The 27944-nt window shown below is 37.8% G+C and overlaps 1 protein-coding gene across 2 annotated transcripts in view; it reads left to right on the forward strand.

Annotated features, from left to right (window-relative positions):
- Window positions 1–3936: 3936 nt before the first annotated feature.
- The window catches only part of LOC309450733 (uncharacterized protein), a 45867-nt gene continuing 21859 nt past the window's right edge, over window positions 3937–27944 (forward strand). The window contains exons 1-6 of one of the 2 annotated variants that reach the window (XM_082073803.1): window positions 3937–4210; window positions 6796–8222; window positions 17371–17495; window positions 20417–20505; window positions 20861–20937; window positions 24574–24717. In XM_082073803.1, coding sequence (XP_081929929.1) covers window positions 6796–8222; window positions 17371–17495; window positions 20417–20505; window positions 20861–20937; window positions 24574–24717 — 1862 coding nt within the window. In that variant the 5' untranslated portion in view covers window positions 3937–4210. The remainder of the gene's footprint in view (window positions 4211–6795; window positions 8223–17370; window positions 17496–20416; window positions 20506–20860; window positions 20938–24573; window positions 24718–27944) is intronic. The other variant, XM_082073802.1, reaches the window with a different exon arrangement.

Below are 27944 nucleotides of genomic sequence, written 5' to 3' on the forward strand. Positions count from 1 at the left end.
TGGCCATTTGAGAAATCTGAAGAATATTCCTCCTCCTGCTGCCATTACAGTGTACCCAAACAGTTTAACCCTCTCTCTGCAGAGAATGTGTGTATTCTCTGTAGCTTTCCCTCAGCAAATTGATAGAATCACAGAATGTTGTGAGTTGGAAGGGACCCACAAGGATCATCAAGTCCAACTGCCATTGTGATACTGCATTCCAGACTTGCAGAAGATCACCATCCCTGGAGGTGCTTAAAAGACGTTTGGATGAGGTACTTAGGGACATGGTTTAATGCCAGAGTGAGGTTAACGGTTGGACTCAATGATCAAGGGTCTCTTCCAACCAAAATGATTTTATAAGATGAAGGTAGCAGGCACCACTTTTGCAGGAAAGTGATAAAAAACAGAAGCAACACCCTGAATGAAATGCGAAGGGGAAAAAAGGACAGCATTCGTAGTAGGAAGCGATAGAGGATTATGGAACGTAAAGGTGTAATGGGAACCAGCCAAGAAGCAAGATCCTATTGGAGAGGAACAGCAGCGGCGAGGAAGACACTGGTGGTCACGGAGGGGAGAAGCACAGGAGTGTAACAGCAATGGTGAGGGTGCACTGGCGAGAGCTGCAGGGTGGGTAGGGTCATGTTAGTCAGTAACCTCAAGGGTGAGAGGGTAGAGTTAAGCTGATCCAGCACCTGAATGCTGCTGTCAGGAGGGGTACCTGGCCCTGCACCCACCTGCCTGTTCCCACTGCTCCCCTGGCACTGGCCAGACTCTGCCCGTCAGTGATGCCCAAGCACCGTCTCTCTCTGAGGTCAAACAAGAGCAAAAGCTACTAGGAGAGAGGAGCCAGGACAGCACCCAGGCATTCCCACATGTGGGAACGGAGTAGTAGGAGCACCTTGTCTGACAGTACTTTAGTTTTAGTGTGGTTTATCTGTAATTTGAAATTGCACCTTAAGGCATGCGTTTCTACAGAATCTGAAATCAGGTCCCTGCAGAAGAGAGTAGTCTGTGTGTGCAACTGCTTAACTTAGTACAAGCACCAATGATCACTGCCATGGATCTAAAGCATCAACAACACTGGTAAACTGTGTAGGAATCAGGATGATCCTCCAAAGTGGACAGTGATTTCTTCCCTTTTTAATTAAAGAAATCAAATGCACAAAACTACTCTGAAAAAACGCTCCATTTGCAAGTTCAAACATTTAAGTTACATGTCAAACCTTTTTCTTTTTTTTCCACAGAACTTTGTTCACTTCCCTTACATATACAAATTGTGATACTATCTGTAACGTTCAAATCAATTCAAACTTACAAGACCCTTGGAAAACTGAATTAAAATCTGATTATATAAAGTGGTAGATTTTCCTTTCACTCTTCTCTTAGATCAGTTAAAGCCAACATTTCATCAACTAATAGTAAGGTGATGGCATAAATGTCAAGCAACACAAGAAAATATAATTTTTCATAATTAATTACCTATGCAATAACAGTAGTTTCCACCAAAATCATAGATGAGTTTTGTATGGTACAGAAAGCATATTTTAGGTGATGTGGTAGAGTTCTACCGGGTACATGGTAGAGTTCCAAACAAATTTATAAACATATGAAAAAAATAAAGGTATAAAACTCAGACTCCTCTGCAAACAAAGAAAAAACACAATCTATTAATGCTTCTTTGTAAATATTTTCCCCATTAGAGTGTTCAGCCCCTAGGACACTATTTTACCTATCCTATCAGCTTCTCCTTTTATTGTCTAGTGGAGCCTGATTTTGTAGCTTTGTCTGCAATAAGTACAACATCTTCCCATATGAGATCTGTAGCAGCTGTAGTGGTACCATCAGGGAAAGCATACTTTATTACTCTCAATTAGTTTGAAAAAATGACATTAGGGTATTGTCAGTTGTAACATGTGGCTTATTTAATTAGATACACAAGTAGTGGGAGAATTCGCAAAATGAAATACATCTGGGACAATTACTAGATACACAACATGAAGCATTGGAGAGCTTTGATCTCCAGATACTATCTTCAGAAGGCCCACGTGCAGTACACTGTTATTATCTCTAAATGGTTAGCTTGGATTTTTCATGATTTAGCTTGTGTAGGGAAGCTAATAAATATTATTTGAGATGGAAAATACTTTTTTTCCTTAGGATTCAATAATCTATAGTATTTCTATTAGAAAATAATTCTTCGAGAAGTCAAGAATCTTGGTTGCAAAGTATTTTTAATAGTAAAATTAAGGAAGCCTTCTTACTTCAGCTACAGGAGGCATCATGCTTGGAGGCTCTCATCCCGCTGGGGGACTTCAACCACCCCAACATCTGCTGGAAAAGTTGCACAGTGAGCTGCCGTCAGTCCGAAAGGCTCCTGGAGTACATTGAGGATAACTTCCTAAGCCAGGTAATAGACAGCCCTACCAGAGGGGATGTGATATTTGACTTGATGGTCACCAAGGCAAGTGAGCTAATAAGCGATGTCAAGATTGGAGACAGGCTGGGCTGCAGTGATCATGTACTTGTGGAGTTTGCAGTCCTGAGGGATGTGGATCAGGCAAAAAATAAAGTCAGGACCCTGAATTTTAGGAAAGCCAGCTTCCAGCTCTTCAAGGAGTTAGTTAACAGGACACCCTGGGAAACTGCCCTCAGGGGCAAAGGAGTAAAACAGAGCTGGCAGGTCTTCAAGCACAAGGAATCAAGATCCCCAGGTGTAAGAAATTGGGTAAGGAGGGCAAGAGGCCAGCATGGCTGAGTCAAGACCTGCTGGTCAAACTAAAGGGCAAGAAGGAAATGCACAGGTCGTGGCAGCAGGGACAGGTATCCTGGGAAAAGTAGAGGGACACTGCCTGGTTGTGCAGAGAGGAGGTCAGGAAGGCAAAGGCATGGCTGGAACTGAACTTGGCAAGGGTCGCAAAGAAAAACAAGATCTTCTACAGGTATGTCAACCAGAAAGGGAAGGTCAAAGAAAGTGCTCCTCCCGTGATAAGCAAGACTGACAAACTAGTAACAACAGAGGAGGAGAAGGCTGAGATACTCAACAACTTCTTTGCCTCAGTCTTCACAGGCAGTCTCTCTTCCCACACTTCTCGAGTGGATGAACTGCAAGACAGGGACTGGGGGAGCAAAGTACCTCCCACTGTAAGTGAAGATCAGGTTTGTGACCACTTAAGGAACCTGAACATATATAAATTTATGGGACCTAATGAGGTGCATCCCAGAGTCCTGAAGGAACTGGCTGGCATAGTTGCCAAGCCACTCTCCACGGTATTTGAGAAGTCATGGCAGCCAGGTGAAATCCCTGATGACTGGAAAAAGGAAAGCATTGCACCCATTTTTAAAAATGATAGAAAGGAGGACTCCAGGAACTACTGATCTGTCAGTCTCGCCCCTGTGCCTGGGAAGATCATGGAACAGATCCTCCAGAAGCTATGCTGAGGCACATGGAGGGCAGGGAGGTGATTCGAGACAGCCAGCGTGGCTTCACCAAAGGCAAGTCCTGCCTGACCATCCCAGTGTCCTTCTATGATGGAGGGGCTACATGCATGTACATAATCCATTATAATAAATGTTTTCCCTTGGGGTTACAGACAAAAATTTATGCTTTATTCAAAACAACCATCAGTTAGTTTTAGGAAGGTAGGACATCCCACAGAAACCAGAGTCAAACCACAGCGTGGGTACAGCAGGGTGCCTGAGCAGGGGAGCGGAACAGTGACAGGTGGAACACAAACAAGGCTGCTGGCTGGAGCTTCTGACCTGTGTAACCACACCAGCGGCCTCTGCCCTCACAAACAAAACACCTCCTCACAGCTAGAGAGAACAACCTGCAAGAGAGTTTAAAATGGCCTAAAACCCGCTCCCCACTGATGGCTTAGTGACCACTTGCCTCCATGGAGAGCGGAAGGGGCTATTTTGGGGTAAAGCCGCCCCGCCCCTCATTGCCCGGCCCGCCCTGCGACCGCCCACTCGCGGTCCGTCCGCAACGTCTCCTTCCCGCGCTCTCAGTCACAACACCGCCCCCGGCGCAGGGGATGCTGGGAGTCGCAGTCCGCCGAGGAGAACTACAAGTCCCATAACCGCGGGGAGGTGCGGGGGTGAAAGGGCAGAGGGAGGCGGCGCCATTTTGAGAGCGAGCGGTTGCCGGCGCTCCCTTCCCCCGCCCGCCCGCCGGGGGTGCGCTGCTGGCGGAGCGGCGGCAGGAACGGGCGGGCGCTTCTGCCTTGAGGTTGGTCTCCTCACCCGCGTGTGGCTGTGGCTTCTGTTCAGCGGGTCTGGGAAGGCGCTTCTCCTCTCCGCCACTACCATCTCTGCCACCGACGTGTGGCAAAGAGGGATTGCGGCCGAGTGCTCGTGTCCCCGCGGCCGGGCGGAGAGGGGGACGGTGCGGGGGCGGCGGTGCTGGCGCCCAGGAGCTGGCTGCTGGGGCTGTGGGACGGCGGCGCCGGGCCGAGGGGAGTGTGCTGGGAGGGGGAGAACGGGGATGCCTTACCCTGGGGTGGGGAGCGGGGGTGCGGCCCGTACACCTGCTGAGAGCTGGGGCTGGCGGCTCCCGGCAGCCGCCCCCTCACCTCGGGCACCCGCTGCCAGCGGCGGCCCCAGCGCCGCCCGCCCGGTGCGGGAGCAGCCGCTGCTCCCGGCCCTCAGCCGTGCCCGGGCTCTGTGCCAGGGACACCGGCCTACATGCTTGGTCACCTCCCTACCCTAAAAGAGGTAGTCACGCAAGTAAAGCCAAGCGATTTCCCCCGTCTTTAAGTTCTGCCATAAATGCCGCCTTTTTCTGGAAATTTGTTGCACAGGTGGAGCTTAGGGCCATCAGTTATTTGTTGGAGACTTCTGGATGTTTAGCAGGTTAAAGTCCTAAATTAGTATTGGCATGCCAGCCAAGTGAGTCACCTATGCTGACTCAGGTTCAGTGCTTATAACCCATTCTTTACAGAAATATGACAGACCTATTCCTATCCCATTGAAAAGACAAGACTGTCACGTAGATTGCACCTTCTCAGTGCATACTTGCTCTGTCCTCCCCAAGAATGCAGGTGGAGATGCTTTCACGTGCAACTTCACTGTCCCAGAGGATAGTCAGAGAAAGTCTATTAAAAATGAGCAAGAAAGGATCTTCCTGTGTGGGACAGTCACAGAGCAGAATCTTTCACCATTGAGGAGGTAGTTGTGCAGCAAATGTTCACGTGCTCTCTGTTTTCATTCCGCATGACAATATATGCTTTGCTTACATACCATTCCAGAAGACAGATGGGGACAGAAGCTAATGAAGAAACTTGCTTTCCCAAGTCTGTCTTTGAGTGCAGTTGAGGAACGTTTTTGGGTAGATGTGGGGTAGAGTCCATAATTAATATAATGCCATACTTGCTTTCCAATTTACAAAAAGGAGGAACCGAGAAGCTAGAGGTGTGCAAAAAAATCTCTTGAGAGACCATAGTAGTCACAGTGTTCTATCAATTCTGAGGAAGAGGGATAGTTGTATGGCCATATTTCTCCCTCTGCTGATGTTAGTGCTGTCTTCCACAAATGCAAACAGTAAAATCTCCTCAGTTTAGACATTTTGAGATTGAGGAGGGCAGAAGTGTCTTCCTTTGGATAGTAGGTGAGAAAATGTCTAGAGTAGCACCTTTTCGTGTCAGTTTTGCAAGTGAACATGAGATGATAAATGTTACTTACAAATCTTCCTTTAATACTACGTACAGATCCTTTTCAGATAAGGAAAAGACTTCATGTCCAGAGTCAAGAGCATGTGACATTTAATCAGTATTTAGCCCTAGAAAGTTGAAATGTTCACAGAAACCAGTAGAATAAACCCTCTAGTAGGAAAAATACCTTCTTCTTGTTTGGTACTGAATTTAGGTTTTGGGCGAGAGGGGGGATTTGCTAAATAAACTACTGGGTACTTGATTTACAATAAAATGACTGTTGCTTTTTATTACATTTGATCTAGACTTCAGGAATACAAAGGAAAATTCAAGTAGTTCTGAATAATAGATGAATAATGGCATGACTGTGTGTCATGGTGGCCAGTGCCATCTTGCATTGTTTTTAATTGCTCTTGTCTCTCTGAATCTTTCTGGAATCTATTGGCTGGTTCTCAGATTGCACTCTGTTTGGGGCAGGGATTTTTTTATGTGTATATTTTTAGAAAACATACAACTAAGTGGTCTTGGTCCCTAACAAAGGTTTTTAGTTGTTCTAAAACCAGAAACATAACAACAAATTGCAGATTTTAGTGTTATTTGACTAGTACCAAGTTATAAATGCTATCCAGTATCTGTTTGTTTAGCATTAATTAGGTGAGTTCAGTTTGTGTCACAGAAAATAATCCTTGTGATTGAAGTATATGCATTTTTGTTGGTCATATGAGTAGTGATGTCAAGCATCAGTATGTGCACTGGAAATTGGCACATTTATGCTGTAAAAGAGATTTATAACACTTGGCAGATTAACATAGGTCAATAAAGAAAAGAGATTGTTGGTGTAATTAATTTTTCAAATATTCACATTTTTAAGTGTCATTTGAAAATTCTTGAAGATGGATCATAAAAAGTGACTGCTAGACTGATACAGCACTAATGTATTTCTTTGAAGGTGCTCAATAATGTGGCAGTTTTGTTTAAACAAGACTTCCCGTAGGTGATGTTTGCTTTTCTTCTGGTTGAGTACATTTCATTTGTGACCATGGAACATCTGAGGATGCATGTCATGGGTCTGAGGGTGCATATTATAGGCCTGAATAAATCCTGCTTTTTGATACTTTACTTTAAAATAGTGCATTCTGATAATGTATTAATTTTTTTTTTTAAGATGCTTCATGCTGAAAGTCAAGTAAGGCTCTTGGAGTGTCAGGATGAAATCACAATTGAGCCATGTTCTAAAAAAATGAAGTCAACAGAAGGGGCTTATGAAAAACTCTCTGATGATAACCAGGGTATTCAAGAGGAAGTGGATGCTGAGAGAAAATTGAATGATTTCATACTAACATATGCCTCAGGTAAGCAAGGGCAACATGAAATGCAGAAGCAAGAGAGAATACTTGGTGGCATCTTGGGAGCACTGAATGAAGCGGCTCCTGAACATAATCGAGTGCTTGGTCAGTCAGTTGATTCAGAAACTGTGCAGAATGTAAATCCTCCATTTGCATCAATAAATGACACTGAAGTTGAAGAAAAGAAAGACACTCTTACTATAAATAATGCCAATGAAGATAATATTAGAAATAGTAGGGCATCATTCCTAGTAAATAAAAATGGATCAGATGAAGAGTTTTTTACAAGCAAAGAATTTATTGGACCGATTTATAAGCCTCCTGAAAGCAACAAAGAAGACAAATCTGGCAGTTGCGTTGAATGTGGAAGCAATGGGGAAGATCAGAATGAATTGCATGAAAACAGAACTGAAAGTAAGGATCCAAAGAAGGTGCAGACTGTTTCTTCTGTTGTACCAGAAATAGATGATGAACTGGACCAGTTCTATAAAGAAATTCACCAGCTGGAAAATGAAAATGTAGATACTAATTTTCAGGAAAAAGAAACTGAAACTTCTCAGGAACAATATTCACCATATAACTGTAGTCAAACCTCACAAGAAGATTATCAACGCATATTGTTGGGCAGCCCCCAGCCGTTTCGTGGGAATGAACAATGTTTCTCTGGGGAACAGCAAAATGAGAAGGCACGCAATGAGCAGCAACTTGTCATGGAAACAAGTGACTGGAAAAATGAAAATACCTTTCATGGACAGGTAGATTCTAAATATTGGAACTACTCAGTGCCTGAGTTCAGACCTGCCTGGCAGTCAACAGAGTCTTTCATAGTACCTCAGGGACCTCTTGCTCCCAGATTTAACCATCAGTCGCATTTTCAGATACTTAATTCCCCACCACAAAAAACAAATGCTCTCCCTTCTCACAATGGTGAACTTTATTACAGAAATTATCATGGTTACCATGGAAATACTGACATGAACAGTCATGGTCTATTGCTTGATCAAAGTACAAAATATGCTGGTCATATTGATATCCTCAGACATGGAAATAGTGACCAGAATGGACTCCAAAATAATGGTTTCTGTGAAACCCAAGAAGACCATTGGAAGGATCCAAAAGTTTACAATACAGAAGGCATGCACAGCTTTTCTTCCTTGCAGTTACCTGAAGAAAGATTCAGTTGTTCACAGAAATTGCTCCTAATCTTGAGAGGCCTACCTGGTTCAGGGAAATCGACGCTTTCTCGGTAAGTAAAGACAAAGCTTAAGAAGCTTATTCAAATAAAAAGTTTTAAGAATTAAAAAAAAATCTGTAAGCACTTCACACACTTTGGTATTTGTAAATCAGGCTGTTAGAATGCCGTAATTTTTACTCAATGAGAAAAAAATGTCAGTAAATACTAAAAATATTTGTCTGTGAGGTTTTTTTGGGGGGGTGGGTGTTTGGTTTTTTGTTGTGGTTTGTCATTTTGTTTTTTTGTTTTGTTTTTTTTTTTTTTGTGGGGTTTTTTGTTTTGTTTTTGTTTGTTTGCTTGTTTGTTTTTGTTGTGTGTGTGTTGTTTTGTTTGTTTGGGTTGGGTTGGGTTTTTTTGGTTTTGTGTGTGTGGTGTTTGGGGCTTTTTTGTGTTATTTGTTGGTTTGTGGTTTAGAATGCTGATGAGCAGGAGCTGTTTTTGTGTTAAATTTAAAATCTTTTGTATCCATCAGATTGCATAATCTTTTACTCTGAAACTTTCAGGTGTGCTAATATGTGATAGTCTGCCTCTTTTTTTATTCTTCAATTCCTTCATTTAAAAAAATATCCATCAAATCTAACAGCATTCATTTGATTCAACCAGAAGTACTTTTTTATGCCCATGCAAAAGTCTTCATAGACCTTTAGAAGAATTTTGCTACTTTGAAAATACTTAATTTGTTTTTTTAGAGTGTTGACTAAACTGAGCATAATAATCTCATTCCCTTTTTTTCACACTATGGTCTGTCACCTTCTCTGCTTAGTTTTGGACAACACATAAGAAAAGTATTATTTTCCCTTAAAAATATATTTGTTTGAGTCTGACAGGGTTAAAACAGGTATCACCTCCAACTTGGATTTTCACTTTTTTTTTTTTTGGTCTAGTTTAAAAAGCATGTAATATGACATAAAGCACAGACACTATGTGTATCAAGTGAAAATAGGTTCCTCTTGCATACAAAAAAAGTTACTATTTCAGTGGTTACTGATTGATCTTCATCCAGATACTGTACATCACTTCTGTGGTTATCTTCTGTTGTATGCTGAGAGTCTATTCAGTAGATACAGTGATCATGTTCTTCCTTGTTTTATGTATCAAGGAGTAACCTTGCTGTTTTGTTTTGTTTGTTTGTTTTTCCCTGATATTTAGGAGTCCATGATCTCCAACTCATAGAAGAATACCTATTAGCAATTTCTAACTTACATATTTGTATAATTTTAACTATAACGTTTTCTAGTTACCGAGCGCTCTATTTTACAAACGTGCATTTTCAAAGCTACCTGACTCTGTGTGAGTATTATTACAATGATTTCTTTATGGAAGTAACATGGGAAATTAAAAAAAAACAAGCCCCTGTGGAAAAAAATGCTGCCTCATTCAGTGCAGGAATTGGATAATTCTTAATGTGAAGATATCTAATAAAATAGAATATTTTGTTGTCCATGTTTTGTGTGCTGAATTGTCTTTGAATCTTCCTCTGAGAAAGATTCTAAATATTTTCAGTTTTTTATGAACACTTCTTTTTTCATTTCTTGCTAGTGAGATCAATTACTAATTTCATTTAACAGATGGGAAGTGGGCACTGTGAGATCAGGGTCAAGAAAAAACAACAAATCTGGGTGCAGAACTTGAACTGTGTGGGACTTGTTTTTCAGTGTATTCAGTTATGTGCACTTTCATATGTTCAAAGCTTGATTGCAATTGTTAATTCCCAGAAAATCGTGTCTCAGGTACGTGGTGATGGTGGGGGAACCCAGAATAAATGTCTGCCTATGAGAAAAATGTGTCTTATTTAGAAAATAAGTCTTAGGAATAAGTTTTAGGAAAATTAAGTCTTAAGAAAGTTAACTGTACGTGTAACCTCATAGACTGTGTGGACTAGGACAGCAAATAGAGTCTTCTGATATCCTATTAGTACCCATGGGTATCTTTGCAAGCTTGGTGTTTGTAGCACCTGCAAACAAACCTCTACCACTAGTGCTAGCAAAATGTCTGTGTAGAAAAACAAAACAAAACACAAAAAAACCCAAACAAACAAAGAAGCAAAACAAAAACAAACAAAAAAAAAAACACACACACAAAAAAAACCCAGAAAATTGACACCATTTCAATGGATCAGCACTAGAAGGGAATGAAATGCATCTTGCAAATGGGTTTCCCAAGCGTGAAATGACAGCAGAGCAGTAGTGGGACCCAGAAATCTTGAATTCATATCTACTTTTAATGTAAAGTAAGGGTTTGTAAGTACAGGCACTTTCCTTCCTGCTCCTGATCTTGACCCATATCTGTCTCAAAGGCTGATATCAGATGGCATCTTATGTCTTCCTTGCCAGATTAAACAAGCCCAGCTGCTATTAACCTCTCCTTCTGGGTCTTTTGCCCTTAGCTGTCTTGGTAGCCATCTGTTCAGACCTTCAATGGTTTTCAGCCTGTCTTTTGGACTGGACAGACACAGTGTTTCAGAATTTACTGCACAAGAGCCAGCTAGAGCATGGATGATACCTTTCATTGATCTGCTGGCCACATTTTCTCTAATAAATCCCAACATGTGGTTTGCTCTTCTTTTGATGAGAGCACACCATTCACTCATCTCCAGCTTGACGTCCACTGTAATTCTCAGATCCTTTTCAGCAGGGCTGCTCAACCAGTCACTTTCCATCCTGTACTAATGCTCAGGTTTCTTTTTCACCAGTTGCAAAACTTTGCTGTTTTCCTTGTTGAGCTTCATGATGTTTAGCCTGCTGCTCAGGTTTCTTGGTGTCCTTCTGGATCGAAGCCCTACTGCTGCTCAGTATGTCAGGCATCACTACTAATTTGATGTCATCTGCAAGTTCTCTGCCTCATCATCTACAATAACAATGAAGATACCAAAAAAATTGGTCCTGCTGTCATCCTTTGCTGTACCCTGCTTCTTACTGACTGGGAGATGATATCAAAAGCCTTGAAAATTTCAAATTTTGATACTTTCATTACTCTGTCCTCATCCATATCAGAGTGCATTCTGGTCAGTAAAGAATTATTTCTCTGTTGCAAACCCCTAATTGACTCTTCTTGATTATCTTAATTTCCTTCATATGATTGGAAGTAGATTCCAAGAACATGTACTTCATTGTCTTTGCAGGAGCTGAGGTCAGAAAAGGTTGAGCAGCCTTTAGTTCTTGGGCCTTTGTCTTTACTTGCCCTAAATATGAGCATAACATTAGTGGTTTCCTGGTCATTGAGGAGCTCCCCTCAACTCCTCAATTTATTTCCTGCATTCCCCTGACCTAGGCAGTCCCAGCCTCCTGAGGCTCATTGGAGTTCCGATCTCTTTACCCATCTATTTCCAGTTTTGTATTTCAATACCTATTCAGCCGTGATTTTTGGTCTCTGCTTACTTGCTCCACGTGTGCTCCTCAGTTCTGAGCTGATTTCTCAGTTCCTCCTTCTGCCCCAGCTTTCCTCCCAGGATCATCTGGTCTCTGTTTCAGCTTATGGCATTATCTCATTCTCAGCTTCATTGTACCAGTTTCTTCCTTGCACTTCACTTTTTGCCATGTCCCTATTTCCTGCTTCTGCTGACAGTACCAAGTTGCTTGTTCCAGTGTTTGTACCACTGTGTGCTTCCCATGGCCTTCCTATTTTAGGCCAATTTTGTTCCTTCTCTTGCCATTCTTAAGACTGTGTTGGGATAAATGTGTTCGTACAGTGCAGTATTAGTACTGAATCAGTTTCTTGCTACTGCAAGAATGCTTTGTTCAGAAATCGACTTACTGCAGTGAGAATCTTCACATTTTCTGCTCCACTTTGTACAATAAGGAGTACTTTTCACTATTCTCTGTGCACATGACATTTTAAAGTCTTACAGCTTGGGCAGATTTACAAAAACTTTTTGCAAGAAAAACAAATGCATGTACTTCACTAGATTTCAATTCTTTGATGCAAAGCTGCTCAGAGGAAAGTTTGGAACAGCAAAACATGATAAAAATGCTGTGTTTCTTCCTTGGTTTTGGAAATGATTGACCATTTAGTTAGAAATTTTCTAAAACAATTTGGCCAGACAGATACCCAGGAATCTTTAGCCCAAATAAGAAAAGTCTGCTACAATTAGAAGTAAATGATAATGTGATCTTACAATGCTGGAAAAAGTTACAAAAAACAGACTTGAATTTTTAGGGTATTTTGCTACTGAATTTGGCATCAATTGCAATTTTCCATTCCTCCATAAATATCTGAACTTGAATTTGAATAAAAAGGAGCTTAATGAGGTTGAAAGAACCAATATTTGTGTAATTTATGAAGCACATTTTTAATTAAATCTATTGTCAGTATATAGAGAGTCATTTTATCTGTGAACATTTTTCCTGAGAGTGCCATCTTCTGAATGGAAGAGTTCACATTTGTAGGTGAATGTAGGAACAGTTGTGTGCTGTTGTTTCTAATTACATTTTTTTTAAACAGTGTTGGAAGTAATGCTTTTAAAGTAGCATTTACATACGTTAGTAATACTACAGATTTTAAAATTATATTTACTTATTATTTATTTTTTTCATCATCTGTGATACATTAAGTATTTTAAGTAGGTGAATTACTGGATTCTAAGTGGTAATTTTTATTTTAAACTCATCTCTCAAAGTAGGCTAACCAGGATGCAGGTTGAAGGTCCAAGTTAGTTGCGAAGAAAAATTAAGGCAGGATTTGTGTGTGTTGTCTTTGCCTAAACGTGCTTTCTGTTGTTTCTGTTTCCTCATTCATGAACCTAAGTTTTGTTTCCAAATACATGTTAGAAATATATGAATTATTCCATATGACGTCAACAAATATGTTTGTGTTTCAAATTTTAGAAGTTCAAATTCTATGAATTCTGAAAGAGGTAATTATCAGGCTTTTAAAATTGTTTTATGATTTAATTTCACATTTTAGAAACAGGCTATGATCATTGCTGTAATAATTGAAGTTTCAGCGCATAAACTGATTACTTTGTGATAGCTTGTGTGTTGTGTATGTGGTGTAAGGGTACCGTTACTCTGGGCTCTTTGGTGGTCACTTTGCCTTCCCAAATTCTGTGGGTTTAGGATTATTCTTGCAAACATAGTTCACTATATTAAATCTGTTTTATCTGTTATATGAGTTAGTAAATAAATTGCAGTGCATTCTGAACTTCAGGGAATAATAAAATATTTCAAGAATAAACTTTGTTGATGGGGCAAGATGCTTGAACCCTTGTCATTCTGTTTCTTTATTGCTACAGCTAATGATGTTTGAAAGATACAATGCAAGAATTTGAGTGAATTATACTTCAGAACACTCAGGAAATTAAGTCAGTTCCTAGAAATAAAAATTAATGCCCCATTAATTCCATTAGTGTTGATTCATCAGTTAATATATATTCCTACAGAAACCTGATGGTCAGGCTCCTGGAAGCTGTAGGGGTGTGTCTGTCTGCTCAGCTAGCAGAAGAATTCCAGTTATTATTTACTATCTCTTTTATTAAAGCAGATGGTCCTTACTGTAATATGTGTGTATACATTCACCACACAAAAAGTGTGGAAGATGGATCCAGTTTTTCTAGCACTATTAGGGGCCTGGGACACAAGTCTGGTGAGGAGCAGTTGAGGAACTGGGGCTGTTCAGCCTGGAGAAAAGGAGGCTGAGGGGAGACCTTATCACTGTCTACAACTACCTGAAAGGAGGTTTTAACATGGAGGGTGTTGGGCTCTTCTCCCAGGTAACAAATGATAGGCAAGAGGAAATGGTCTTAAGCTGCACCAGGAGGGTTAATTAGATATTAGGAAAAAATCCTTCCCAGAGAGGGTTGTCAGGCACTGGAACAGGCTGCCCAGTGAAGTGGTGGAGTCACCATCCCTGGAGGTGTTTAAAAGACATTTAGATGAGGTTCTTAAGGGACATGGTTTAGTGCTAGAGTTAGGTTATGATTGGACTCGATGATCCTGAGGGTCCCTTCCAACCGAGGTGATTCTATGAATAGATACTAAAAAAATGCTGTTGTGTGTGGTGTATGATTTACTGGTGCTATTTATCTACATAGAACAAAAAGAGGCTTTCAGTCCTTCTGTGCTCTCCTATACCAGTGTAATACACATCTTATTGAAAGACATAGGCTCTAACAAAAATAATTATTGAACAATGTCCAAAAAAGTGGCTGTATTTTTGCTGTATCATGCTCTGCTTTCTGATACAGTGTTACTATGTATCCTGAGGTAACCTTAATACTCTGGGAAAGGGGAAAAGAGCAAGAAGGAAAAAACAGCTTGAATGCTGTTTTGGTCATGTCACTTGACAGTTGCATAATTAGTAGTTTCTTCTGGTCCTCAGTAATCTGGATTTTGTTGTTACAGATCTTTGTATTTTAAAAGCAAAAATAACCAATAACATTGTTGTGGGGCAATAAATGTGTAGGAATATAAGTTAATATGTAATACAGTGTCCCACTCTTTAAACTATGATCCATAATGGGTCTGTTCTCAGTGACATGTAGCAAAACGTAGCAAATTCCTTGTGTAGGAATTAAGTAACTCTCCCTGCAGATATAGATAGGTATAGGAAAGCCTGGTAACTTAGAACTAACACACATTGGTTCCCCTACCTTATTTGGGATTTGGCCAGTTCTTTTCTGGTCCTGCTGCCTCAGCAGTAGTGCGTCCCACATACTGCTAGTGCAGGTTGGGTTTCGTAGCCTTTGGGTACATTGCCTGTTTCTGAGCCAGAACAGTTGCCTAAATTTCCATAGGACAGTGATATCTGAGTGTTGTAGTGGGCTATAAATGCTCTGTGGCTCTAACTGGCTGTTTTCTGTTTTCAAACTTGAATATACTATAGGAAACAAAAATGGTCAAGGAGGTTTTGTAATCACACTTATTCTGTAGATCAGACTTTAAACAGAATTGTATTGCTGTCTCAGCTTTTACAAGGCTTTCCTTTAAATCCCCATCTCCAGGGACTTTCTGAAAAATAAAGTTTACGTTTGGCAGAATGGGGATTGCTCATTTGGGTAGATTACTGTGGATTTGATTTGACATAGATTCTGATGTTATTGATCAACCAGCAGTTGATTATGCCCTGTAATGTTGCTATAATCAGTTTCTCTGACTTGCAGGTATTTGTTGGCATGCCTGGCAATACATAGAATGGATTTTAGCTAAATCCAAAAGTCAGCTTTATGATGCTTCTAGAAGGTTTGACTGTGGCATTTCATGACAATGCAAATACAGACTTCTAGAAAAGCTTAATGAATTTTTGTAGTATTCGTATGTCACCCACTGTAATAACTTTGTTAATTAATAAACATATTAGCAGTAATATAAAATATTACAACACAGAGTGAAAAATAAGCATGTTAACTGAGAACATTTCAACTGTGTCCCTCTGAGTTCCCCTTTTTACCCTTGTTGGCTTCTACACAGTATCTTTTGTTCTTTGCTAAAGTATGCTTAAAATTCTGGTAATCTTTAATGTTAGCTATGCAAGAAACAGAATGCGATGTAACTTATTCTGACTTACTGGCTAGACTTTTACTTCATTTGTAAAGTACCCTGTTTCCCTGAAAATAAGACAGGGTCTTATACAGTTTTTGTTCCAAAAGATGCTTACTTTTTTACATGTATAGCTGCCCAGACACTATTTAAATTGACACTTTTGCGAACTGTAACTAGAGCTTATTTTTGGATTAGGGCTTATATTTCAGGCATCCTCAAAAATACTGAAAAATCATGCTAGTGCATATTTTTGGGGAAAACGGGGTATTTATGTTGCTTGGAAATGGCAGGCCTAAGAGACTGGGTAAATGCGAAAATTGCATTGCAGTCTTTTATCTTTATCTTTCTGGAATCTAATTTGAATCTCTGCATTTTATCCATTTGTTTAGAAATTTGTTTGGCTTTTGTTTGTCTGTTTGTTTTTCCCCCCATAAAAATTCATAGTATATTTGAGAGAATATTCTGTCAGTTTTTTGTTGAAATTGGTCTGTATGTCCAGAAGTCATGATGGAATGGCATTGCCTTAGGAAACTAAGCTAAAACACTCTAATCAAACTGGTTAAGTGATTCAAGAAGGGATTTTTTTTTTTTCTCCTGATTTGAGGTAATACATGCAGGGATAGTAAAACACATGGCTTTCCTGTCACCCTGTTAGCACTAAAGTGTAAATGATGGGTAAAAACAACATAATTCCCTGATAGACACTGAGATATGAAGAAATCCTGCCTTAAATTTCTTGCCATCTATTAAATCGAAACTACAGTTGTACAAGACGTGATAACCCATGTAGCAGTTTACTGCTGCTCAACTAAGGCTGGTCTCCATTGGAAGCCAGTTTTAGTGTACCACCTTTTAGGGACTTTTCTTAAATAGGCTCAACTGCTAAAGCTTCAGAAAAGTAACCAAGAGAAGAGAAGAGGATTGCTTTCTTTTGAGTATGAATGCCAGTAGCTTACTGATCTAGTGAGTGCCAGAGCTGATGAGAAAATAGGGACCAGAGTGTGTCACCAGGACTGGGGGAGAAGACACAGAACTGGAATAGAAAAGTGTAGGATCTTGAAGAAATGTGGATACTCTTCTGTAATCCTGACTTCCATTAGTAGGACAATCCTGAAAGTTTATTGTGATCTTTTACTTTTTCCTGAAAATAGGGAAGTTGCTGTAAACATCAGTAGTTTTCTTTTGCTGTTCACGTTTGACACACATTGTATGTACCAGCAGCACGGGCAAAGGTCAGAAGAGGGCATGTTTAAAGTGCTGAAAAAGGATTTAAACATCCAGTTCATTTCTCAGCTGCATCCAGATTCTTCAGGATCAAATTGGTTTCTAAAGAGAATTCCAAATGAGAATTGATGTGGAGAATGTTAGTAAATACATTAAATTACTATGAGATACTTAAAACTTGTTGCAATATAGCCGTAACTTAGATGGGTACAAACATCTCTTGGGGATGAAGGGGAAGAAACAACAAATGCAGAAGTAGTAGAAACTGGGGAATATATTGCTTTAATTTGGATTAGAATTATTGTTAATATGTATGTGTGTACTTTTGTAAAGCTGTTTGAAGTTCGCAAGGAATTAAATATAGGGCATAGTTAAATTTTTTAGGTTTTTTTTCCTATGTATTTTTTTTCTATCTGAAAAATAGAAGCTAAAATATTTGTGTGTTTTCCTTTGTTTAACAGTATTCTACTTGGTCAGAGTCATGATGGCGTTATATTCAGCACCGATGATTATTTTCGTCAACAAGATGGATATACATATGATGCTGCTCAGCTTGGTGATGCCCATGAGTGGAACCAGAAGAGAGGTTTGAATGCATAGGGAGAATCCTATTGAATTATGTTTATATTTAGAAAACAGAAGTATAACATAATGTGGATGTGTTTTAATAGTCTATATAAAAAGGAGTATATATATTTTAGTATAGGGCATATAGAAGTATATATTTAAAATATTCTTTATATTTCAGTTATGGTTTATATATATGTATATATATATATAAGTATTTGAACTTACAGAAGGTTCAGAGTTAAAAAGATAAAAGTCTTTCTTCTTTGTGCTATCACCTGCTGATTTGTTACATTTCATGCTAGTATCTTGATGGCAGAATTGAACCTTTTTAATGCTGGCAAGAGCAGAGTATCCTGTTTTTTCCAGTATCTTTCCTGATCTGAGATTCACCCAATATTTATGAAAGGGTTTTTTGGAGGAAGATTTTAGTTAATTTGTATAGATTAACAGCTTTAATAAGTCATCTTTCTTAATACCTAACAGTGTTCAAAGGTTGAATTTAATTGGTTAGGAAGTAGATACCGGGGTAAGAAGGGTAGCAGACGGTTTCTTGCTCTTTCTGTAGCAATTTTCCAAGAATCTTGTGATCTGTCTGGTCAACTCCAAGGAGTGGACAAACTGAACAACTCCATTGCCAGTGCATGCACATTACTCTCTCTGCTGCAGTTTCTCAAGCAGAAGCTTCCTTCCTGTCTAGAGAACTACTTTGCATCAAAGGTACAGAGGGCCAAGGAAAAAAATATATTCTCCCCATTGGGGAATGTTTCTGTATGAACAGTGAAGGAATTTTTTTAGAGCAATCATTAGAATATCAGTTTAAAGAGCACTTTTGAGGTTGGAGTTCCCAGTAGAAGCCTAAGAAACAGCATAGTTGATAACGGAGTAGTTTATGGATGAGAGGGCTCAACACTTCACAATTATAAGACTACCAAACTATTCTCACTTGATAACGGCTTCCAGCTGTTTCTGACTAGACCTTAGGATGCTTCTAGTTTTGTAACAGTTAGTTACACAGTGTTTTTTATAATCAGAACAGTATATAATTTAGTTATTCAGAGATTTTGGTGGCAGGAACAAGAATAGCTTTGTCTTGTTGTACAGAGCACCCACACTGTGAAACATTTGCCTGAATAGCTTTGGGTTGAAGTTACACTCAGTTCTCACCTCCTGCTTTGACCAGGTAGAGCTGTCTGACTTGAAGTACTTCAGAAGCTCTTGGTTTCGTTTGTATGTGGATACTTGAAGAACATGAAATGAGAACTTGAGGGGAATGGTAGTTGGGATTCTTGTTTGATGAGTAGGTCTAGCTTAAAATTTCAAATAGATTTTATCAGCTGCATAAGTTATTTATGCATTTTCTAATACTCATATGACAAAATATTTAGCTAGAGCTAATCCTTGTGTCAGAATTATGGAGAAAGCAAAAATTTGCTTTCTCCACAATGAGAAAATTATTCTGTTAAAATTATACCCCCTCCTCATTTTGGGGGAGGGAGTGAATCTGTAGTACAGTAAGTATGAGAAAAAAATAATTACAAGTGAGACCCATTAGGGGAAAAAAAAAAATATTTTAGAAAAACAGAGTGCCAAACTCTCAAGTGTTTTATAAAGACATACCCTTGATACTTAAACACATACATATTTAATGTGGAGGTTGTAAAGTCAAGCACACAAATATTAGGAAATACTAGAATTAATTTGCCACTGCAGCTTTCATTGTGAAATCACTGTCACTCTTCCAGGGTTTTAGGAGACACTTAGCAAAGCCACAAAATTTAACTTAAAGGGCCTATTTTAATTCATCCTGCCACTTCTACTGGAATTTCTGTAGAAACTGAATGTCATAATCATGTTCTCTAGATGTGTTCAAAAAAGCTGGTTGTTTTTTTCAGGGGCAAATCCTAGTAACAAGAGTTAGGAGTCTTCCAAGAATGATTTACAGGATAACTGTGTAAGGGATTTAGAAGAATGCCTTATCTCAAGATCAAAGATTTAGGCTTAAGATAGATGCTTAATTGATTTGTCAAGACTAAAGCAGTCTTGGGCTTATGAAAAGATATGTTTAAGGTATCAGGGTAATGTAAAAACATTTTCTGTGCTGTGGAGCTGATGAATCGCAGGTAGCCAACAGATGTGCATGTTTTGTCCCCTGAACTCCTCCAGCCAGTCTCAGTTCTGCACTGCAATATCTAGGAAGCTTCTGCTGGGTAAGAAGCAGAATACTTGTGCTGGCCCAAAATTAAAAGCATGCTGCTACATAAGTGTCCTGCCAAACAAATTGCATCATGGCTGTACTCTGTCTGCTAATTTGGATGTGCCTTCTTACCAATTGTTTTGTAGAACTTGGAAGCAGCTTATTATTCCTGAAGCTTCTGCCCTCTTTTGAATTTGGTAGAAACTGGGAATTGAGTTCAAATATTATTCAAGTGGAGGCAGCATGTTTGTGATTTTTTTTTTTAATGGGTCTCAGAAATATTTTGGATATGTGATGTCTTTCTGTGAAGATCACCTATTTCTTAGCATTTTGTTGGAGAAGAACTGCACTACCTAACCACAGGTCTCAGTTATGAATGCACCATGTGTTATCTGTCAGGGCTGGTAAATCTGGAACCAGGATATGTTTTCATGCCAGGATCTCTATACTCAGCAGGCCACAGACTTTGAGCAGTTCTGTTGCATTGCTTTGACTTCCACACTTCCTATTTACCCTTTTGCATCAAGTCACCATCACTTGTTTTTTATACCTTTCACTTAATTTTTCTTACCTTCTTGCTTCTACTTCTTTCCATTCCTGTCTCAATGCTTTTTATTCCTTTTCTTAGAACAGTGTCTTTCAGTCAGACTAGATTAGTGCAAAAAACATCTGGAACATTTTATTTACATTTACCATTTTGAGTTACATAGTTGTTTATTAACTTGCACTATTTTTCATTGCAGCAAAGCAGGCAATGGAGCAGGGAAAATCTCCAGTTATAATAGACAACACTAATACTCAAGCCTGGGAAATGAAGCCATATGTGGAAGTGGTAGGTTTTGTTGTGTGATTGTCATCTGTTACAACTTTTCAAACTTACCTTCACATGTGATAAGTTGGTCTGGTTTGTCCAGAAACATTTTCCTTACTCTCATTTCTAAAGAGAGACTGCTTTTTGATACAGTCAGTGATCACTGTCACCATAGTTCAGACCAATTTAAGGATTGATTTGATCTAATCTGCTTAGTCTGAGATGAAAGCTAAGACAGGTTGGGGGTAAGTGAAATCCAGCATGCTACCACTGCAGTGTTAACTACATCCGTTTATTTTACTGGTCTATAAACATTTTGTTACATGATATGTAATAATGATACTACATATCACACATTTTTCTTTGCTTACTGCAGGCTCTAGAAAAGGGATATGAAGTGGAGTTCCATGAGCCAGATACTTGGTGGAAGTTTGATCCTGAAGAATTAGAAAAGTAAGGCTTATATTATGGAAATCATTGTACTTCTATTTAGAGATAGACAGAAAGACAGATAAATATGCACACATAAGTATATATGTAGTACATTCTATTTTATTCAGTATTTTATTTTTTTAAATACTTAACTAATGGTATAAAATGTACTTTATTTAAATAGGCATTTTGAGATATACCTTTAAATGGAAGTGTTATAGATAAACAGATAAATAAATAGAGGTCCTGTCTGGTTTGCCCAAAAAGTTGATATTAAATTTTGTTGAACATGAGTAGAAAAATGATTGACCCCTGTAAGACCCTCTATTATAATGGATAATGATTCTGAGAAATTTGTTGCTGCAGAACGCTGATGGTACAAAATAGGTAGAAGACAGGAAGACAGGGGAAAGAAATCATGCATTTTGCAAGAAGTGCATCAATATGAGTGATTTGGTTTTGGAGTAGAGGCCTATTATCTGGAAACTTTATCTTTTCAGAGTTTAGGAAAGGTACTGATGTGAAGTTTTGTTTTGTTTTGTTTTTCAGTTGCTTGGGTAAAGGACTTTTTTTTTTTTCCTTAGTTGTGTGTTTGGGGAATAGGTAATGATAGAGATGTTCTTGTAGTTTTGGAATTCCCATTATTAATTTCAATCTCAACATTTTGTGTAGTACCTGGGCAAATACTATGCTAATAAATTTGGGTAATTTTATTAGTTATCTGGAGTCATACATTCTAATTCCCTCTTAAACAGCATCACTTAAGACTCTCTGGTAGTTGGAAGAAAAAATACACAACCTCCTACTTTAATTAGCAAAAGACCTTTCTTATATTTTTGGATACATGCTCCTCATTTTTTCTTCTTAGTGGTGCTGTCTAGATTGTTAGGAACTTTTATCAAGTGATATATGATGTTCATATTCTGGAGTCAGGTTCACTTCTAGATACTGTTTTTATAGGGTTGTTTCTGCCACCTTATTGTGTTTGATAAATCTGTGAAAAAGCTCTCAATGTCAACACCTCAACTATTCTTTGTGTCAAGCACATGACCAGTGTTTTAGTGTGGATTAAGTGTCACTGTCTTTGTCAGTGTGCCTATGAGGTATGAAATATCTTTGGAATCATAAGTTCTTTTGCTTTTAGTTTTTGTTTTTGGTTTGTTGGGGTTTTTTTTAAATTTTGTACACACCACTTCTGTGAAAACATCTTGACTCCACAGACATGTGGTAGTGCTTAAGACTTCTTGAATAGCATTTAAACTTTTGTATAAAGGATTTTGTACTTTGATACCATTTTTAGGAAATTTGAAAACTGCAGGTGAGAGAATAAACAAGTGGCAAAATCACTGGTAAAAGAGAGAATTTATGTAATTTTTTAAGTGTTTAACCAGTGTTGGATGAGAAGTTACCCTCTGTCATGTTTGTATGCTTTCTGAGTAGCTGGTAAGTTGGGAAGTAGAACTTTTAAAACTATACATGTGATTCAAGCTCTTGGGGAATAACAGGTATCCTGTGCATAATCTGTATTTTGAGACAGATGTTTTAATTTTAAAAAAGTTACCTGCTGCAGAACTTCACACAACAGTGAAATACAAGCATGTTCAATATCCTTTTTCCTTCAGTGTGGTCATAAAAACGTATACAAATTTAGTATTGAATTCCTTAAACTTCTGCTGATTCTTTTAAGTAGTCATGTCTATGCAGGATTCTTTTGCCAATTATTGATATAAAAGATTCCTCTAGTGTAGAAGCATTTAACAGTGACAGAGCTTTGCTTTTGTCAATAAATTCTGTGTTCATTCAAGCAGAACACCTTCCAAATGATAACTATCATCTATTAGGAGCTTTTGCTGGTACATCTGTATTGTTTATGGATAGATGGCTTTATGCTCTTTCAGCATAGCCAAGGTGCTGAAGGATTAGTGAAGACGTGCCTGAAGAGGACATCCCAGTTTTAAATGACACTATACAGCAGATTTGTGTCCTTGTTTGAATTAATTTCTATGCTTGATTCAATTTTGCTGTTGGTGATTTTATTATCCTGTCTTGTTTTTTAAGGAAAAGTACTTGCTTATTTTTGAAGTGGTTATTCACAAGTCCATTCAACTGTGGATGAGTGTGTTCTTTATGCCCAGAGCGCTTCAGCTTGTAATCTTTTTCTAGGAGTACTAAGATATTGAAAATATTGAGTAACTGTGTGCTTCCACTATTTGGCAAAAAAGGACTTAGACTTCCTCTTTTCAGTATTTTTTTTCTGTCATGACTGAAGTGCTTTATAGAATCCCCCATATTTCTAAGGTATTGGCTTTTTTCTCTACCATTAACCTTGTTCATAATAATGAATAAAATCAAAACTGTTAGGACTTGTTAACTGATAAGTTCAACATGCTGCTGCTCCTGAACTTCTCTAGCACAATCTAGATTAGTAGTATTTAAACAATGAGCTGCTTGTGATGATTACTCTAGCTTCTGATGTCTCAGAAAAGAGTGTTTATGAGAGAAATACTCTACTACTTTATTATAATAATACACATAAGCTAGGGGGAGGGAAGCAGAAGTCAGTCTTTAAAAATATTTCTGTGTGGAATATCCTCTTTACAGTATAACCTGTTTGTTCCCAGTATTGATTTATCCTCTATAGAAGTGAGCAGGTTGGTAAGGAGGCCTGTACCTCTTCTGTCCCTGACAGGCAGCACAAAGATGCAGCCATATATTCCATGTTGGTGTGACTTTGAAATAATTCAGCTTGGACAAGGTTTCTCGATAAGAATATATTGGGTTATGATAAAAGCTTGTCTACACTATCAAAATATTTTGTTTATGTTTTATATCTGTTCTTTTAGATTAATTTCTGTTACAGTGCTGGCAATTATGACATTCTGTTTGTGCATAAGCCTCATGGTTTTCTTTTAGGCAGAGAGTGAAGTTATCTTCTAACATGGATTATAATATCCTGTTCCATAGATAGCAAGGAGATAAATACATTCTAATGTACTGTCTAGTGTCTCAGGTTATTAGTAGGCCAAGTTCTCACAGAAAGTAGCTGTTCACTAACCACTGCAAGAATAGGATAATATTTTTGGCCACTCCTCCCTTATATGTGTTTTGGTGCATTTCTAAGTTTACAGGAGCTATCAGTGAGAGCTGGTAGATGAAAGTACCATGAGCATGCTGTTAATGGTTCAAAACTAAAATGGCTCCTTACTTTATATAGAGATTTATTGATAAGAAAATATTCTGTCATTAAGTCTTGAAACCATGTAGTTTCATTTTTATGCTGGTTTGAACATTGCTTTCAAAAGTAGTAGTTTATAATCTTATACATCCCGCTACTCATTAGCTAGTATGCCATGCAAAATCTGATGAATAAATAGAAAGCAAAGTCCTTCTGGGGTTATATAGGCACATGGTCCTGGTGAATAACATCACATTTCTTTATAAAGAACATCTTTTATTTAATATATGCAGTGGTGAATTGTTAAAATAAACCTGAATAAAGCTGTATACTGAGAGAATGAGGATACAGTGTAATAAAAGTGAAATCTCAAATGTGAAAAGCAAGAAGAAAAATTGTCAAATTAGAGTTTTTTTTCTTTTTCTTAAAGGCTGTGAACATACAAATATACGAGACAATTTACCTGAATTTTATTTTTGTAGGAGGAATAAGCATGGGGTCACTCGTGAGAAGATTGCTCAGATGTTGGAACGATATGAATATCAAATATCCATACCTATTGTCATGAATTCAGTGGTACCTCCTCACAAGAACACTCAAAGGACACCTCTGCAGCGAAGACATAGGTGGGGAGACAATACAGACTCATGGAATTCTTTCACTAGTTCCAGTAGCCGATAACACAGTTGCAGTCAGTTAATACAAATCTGTTACTTGCCCTTGAAAAACAAATCATCACTCCAATAAAGTAGTGGATCTTCTGTGTTTTAAATAGGCCTATTTCAAGACCATTTTCTTTTGGAGGTTGTTCCTTTAACGGACTTGCATGTCAAGAAAATTGTACATTAAATGTTTTTTAAAACTATATTTATTACAGCTGTAATAACTTGGATTTTAGTAGAATATTTAATATAGTATGACATACAGCAGAGTCTTCCTTCATAAACCTAAGACAATGATGTTGTCATATATCAAGTAACTGTTGTGCAGTGGTGTTTTCTTTTTAAAGAGGTCATATTAGATATCTTCTAGAAGATAATTAAAGCTCCAGAAGAAGAGGTTATTTATGTAATAACAAATTTTAATGATTGTCATTCAGTCTTCTTATATCTGAGAAGTTATTTTTAAACAACGATATTCTGGATTGTCCTGTTGTTCTATTTGGCATGTATTGCCAATTGCCAACATTTTGGCATTTATTTTCTGATTTCAGTTGTGGTGTTTGGTTTGGGGTTTTTTTGTCTCAAAAGCTCATCTGGCAGCTGAAGCAATATTCTGCGAATAAAGTATTCACCAGGCTTAAATTGTGCAACATGAATTATTTTTTTTTATTTGTTTGTTTTCAGTAGTAATATATAAACTATGATGGTACTTGCACACCATCAACGTTTTTGTGCTAAAAAAACCCACTAAATTTTGCCACTAAAACTCAAAAATTTCACAGCTATGTCTTTCTAAGTCAATATCTTTCATTTATAATAAAAAAATTAAGTATTCAAGTATTAGGCTGTCAAGTCCAAGTCTGCAGTTAGGATGCATTAATTCAGTATAAACAGTGGATATAATTCTGTAAAACCATGTTACATTCCCAGTTTTGGCACAGCCAATGTCATCTGTTTAGTGCATAACAAAGAATGAGCCAGCATGGAGATTGACTAATTAACTACCCTTTTTCTCGTAAAAAAATTATGAATTTGTAAGTTTTCACTTTGCTTGCTTTCTAACAGCTTGCTGTATTAATAAAAAATATTTGTCTTCAGTGTTGTTTTAGTAATTCAACAGTTTTTATTGTTTTCAAGCTTGTAGGATTTTATATAGGTGAGCATTATTACTAATCTGCCAGCTGAAACAGCCTGTCTTCAGATCTGACTACTTATGGTTTCCTTATACACCAAACAAGTAAATGCTGAGTAGGAAATGTTGTCAAGAATATGAGTAGCTAAAAGAATTTTCATAGTTTTCTGTTACTAATTTGGTGTAGTAGCCATCAGAATTTTGTAAATTTCAAAGTCATCATTTTTTAATTTTTTTTTTACTTATAGGCAATTTTTTAATAGGTTCTGAATATTACTTCATCTTTAAAGTCTGAATACAATGAAAGTTGAAAATCCAAGTATATAATGAAGTATATTTCTGTGGTTTTCTACACCTGTTGTTCAAATCTAAATTTCTGCAATTTAATGTGTATCTGCAATAACATTTTCCTAAGACACTCCATCAACTATAAAAGTCAAAGTGTGCAGTTTCACATTTTAGTAATTGTTTTAATTATTTGATAAATAATTTAAAATGTTTCAGTAGTGCATGGATTGTTAATATACTGAATAATGTGTATATAAAAAAAGTCCCCCAAATACATTGTCTTCCCTCATTGTCTGTTATTAATACCAATTATGTTAACTGTATTTTAGTTTTCATTGTTATCTTTTTCCATATCTCAAAAGAACCATGGAAATAATTGTAAAGGGTCAAAAATACTTGAATAATCCCGAAGTTTTTTTATATTTAAACATGAAAGCACATTTCAACTGTGAGGAAAATAGAAAGGTTTTAGAAAGACACGTTTTATTTATGCGATGTTACTTTAAGCTATAGTGAAGTGGTAAAATTTATTGAGGCTTTATGTAATATTCACATAGTGCTAAGGCATGGCAAAAGAGCTGACAGCTGAAAACTGATGCTGTGATGTCTTTTGGTACCTTCTGTCTTCAGGTTTTAAAGGCAATTGATTTTTTTAGCAATATTTGATATTTAAGTTATTTTTAAGTGACATTTGTATTTAAATAGATGTGAATTCATACTATTTTAAAATGGCGCAGCATTTTTTGTGTTATCTTTTTAATAAATTATTGGTGGATGGTGAGTATTTTTGATATGCAAAGTATCTTGATTGATAATAGACCTGCAGTTTGCAATGGACACACAACAAGAAAGGAAAGCTTTGCAACTTGGCACTGTATTTAAACATTTCTTGTAATCCACTTAATCTGTAAAGCTGTATTTCAAGGTAAGTACAATGACATGGTAGGTGAGAACACAATGGAATCATTGTTTGTGTTACACATATTGTTTCATGGAATGTTAATATTTGATGAGGCTATGACAGACATGGTCATACAGATATCTCAGAAGTTGCTTTTACACTATAATATTTATATGTAAAGGTAATAAAATAATTGTGAAATACATGTTGCAGGTATTGAATTTCTCCTGCACCCTCACAAAGGAAGAAAATTACTTATTTTGTCAAAAAGCATGTGCAAGAAATGTAAGAACTCATTATTCAGTTAGACTGGGGATCTAAAAATTTTTACTACCTGGCATTGTTTTTATGCAATACACCTGTTGATAATAATGTACCTAGAATGGAGATTTCCTGTTGTTTTAGATTTTTAGTAAGTTGCTAGTTCATTATATTTCATTAAATAACTGCCAGATTTTTTTAAATATATAACTAAGGCATAAAACCTTAATGTTACAAATGTAAATTCTAATTATCTGCTGCATACTTCAAATTAGTTTTCAAATCCATTTTGCATTTGTGCTGGAAACAGCATTGATAACACAGGGATGTTTCAGTTATCAGCCTTTCACAGAGTCAAGGCCTTTTCTGCTCCTCACCCCATCTCATTAGTGAGTGGGCTAGGGGCGCACAGGAAGTTGGGAGGGGACACAGCAGGGACATCTGACCCCAACTGACCAAAGGGATATTCCACACCATATGTCATCATGCTCAGCATATAAAGCTGGTGGAAGGAGGAGAAGAATGTTCTGTGAGATGGTGTCTGTCTGCCCAAGTAACCGTTAGGCACAATGGAGCCCGGCTGTGCTGGAGATGGCTGAGCACCAGCCT

The sequence above is a fragment of the Streptopelia decaocto genome (assembly GCF_964273445.1).
Source record: "Streptopelia decaocto genome assembly, chromosome: 1".
Taxonomy (NCBI): Eukaryota; Metazoa; Chordata; class Aves; order Columbiformes; family Columbidae; genus Streptopelia; species Streptopelia decaocto.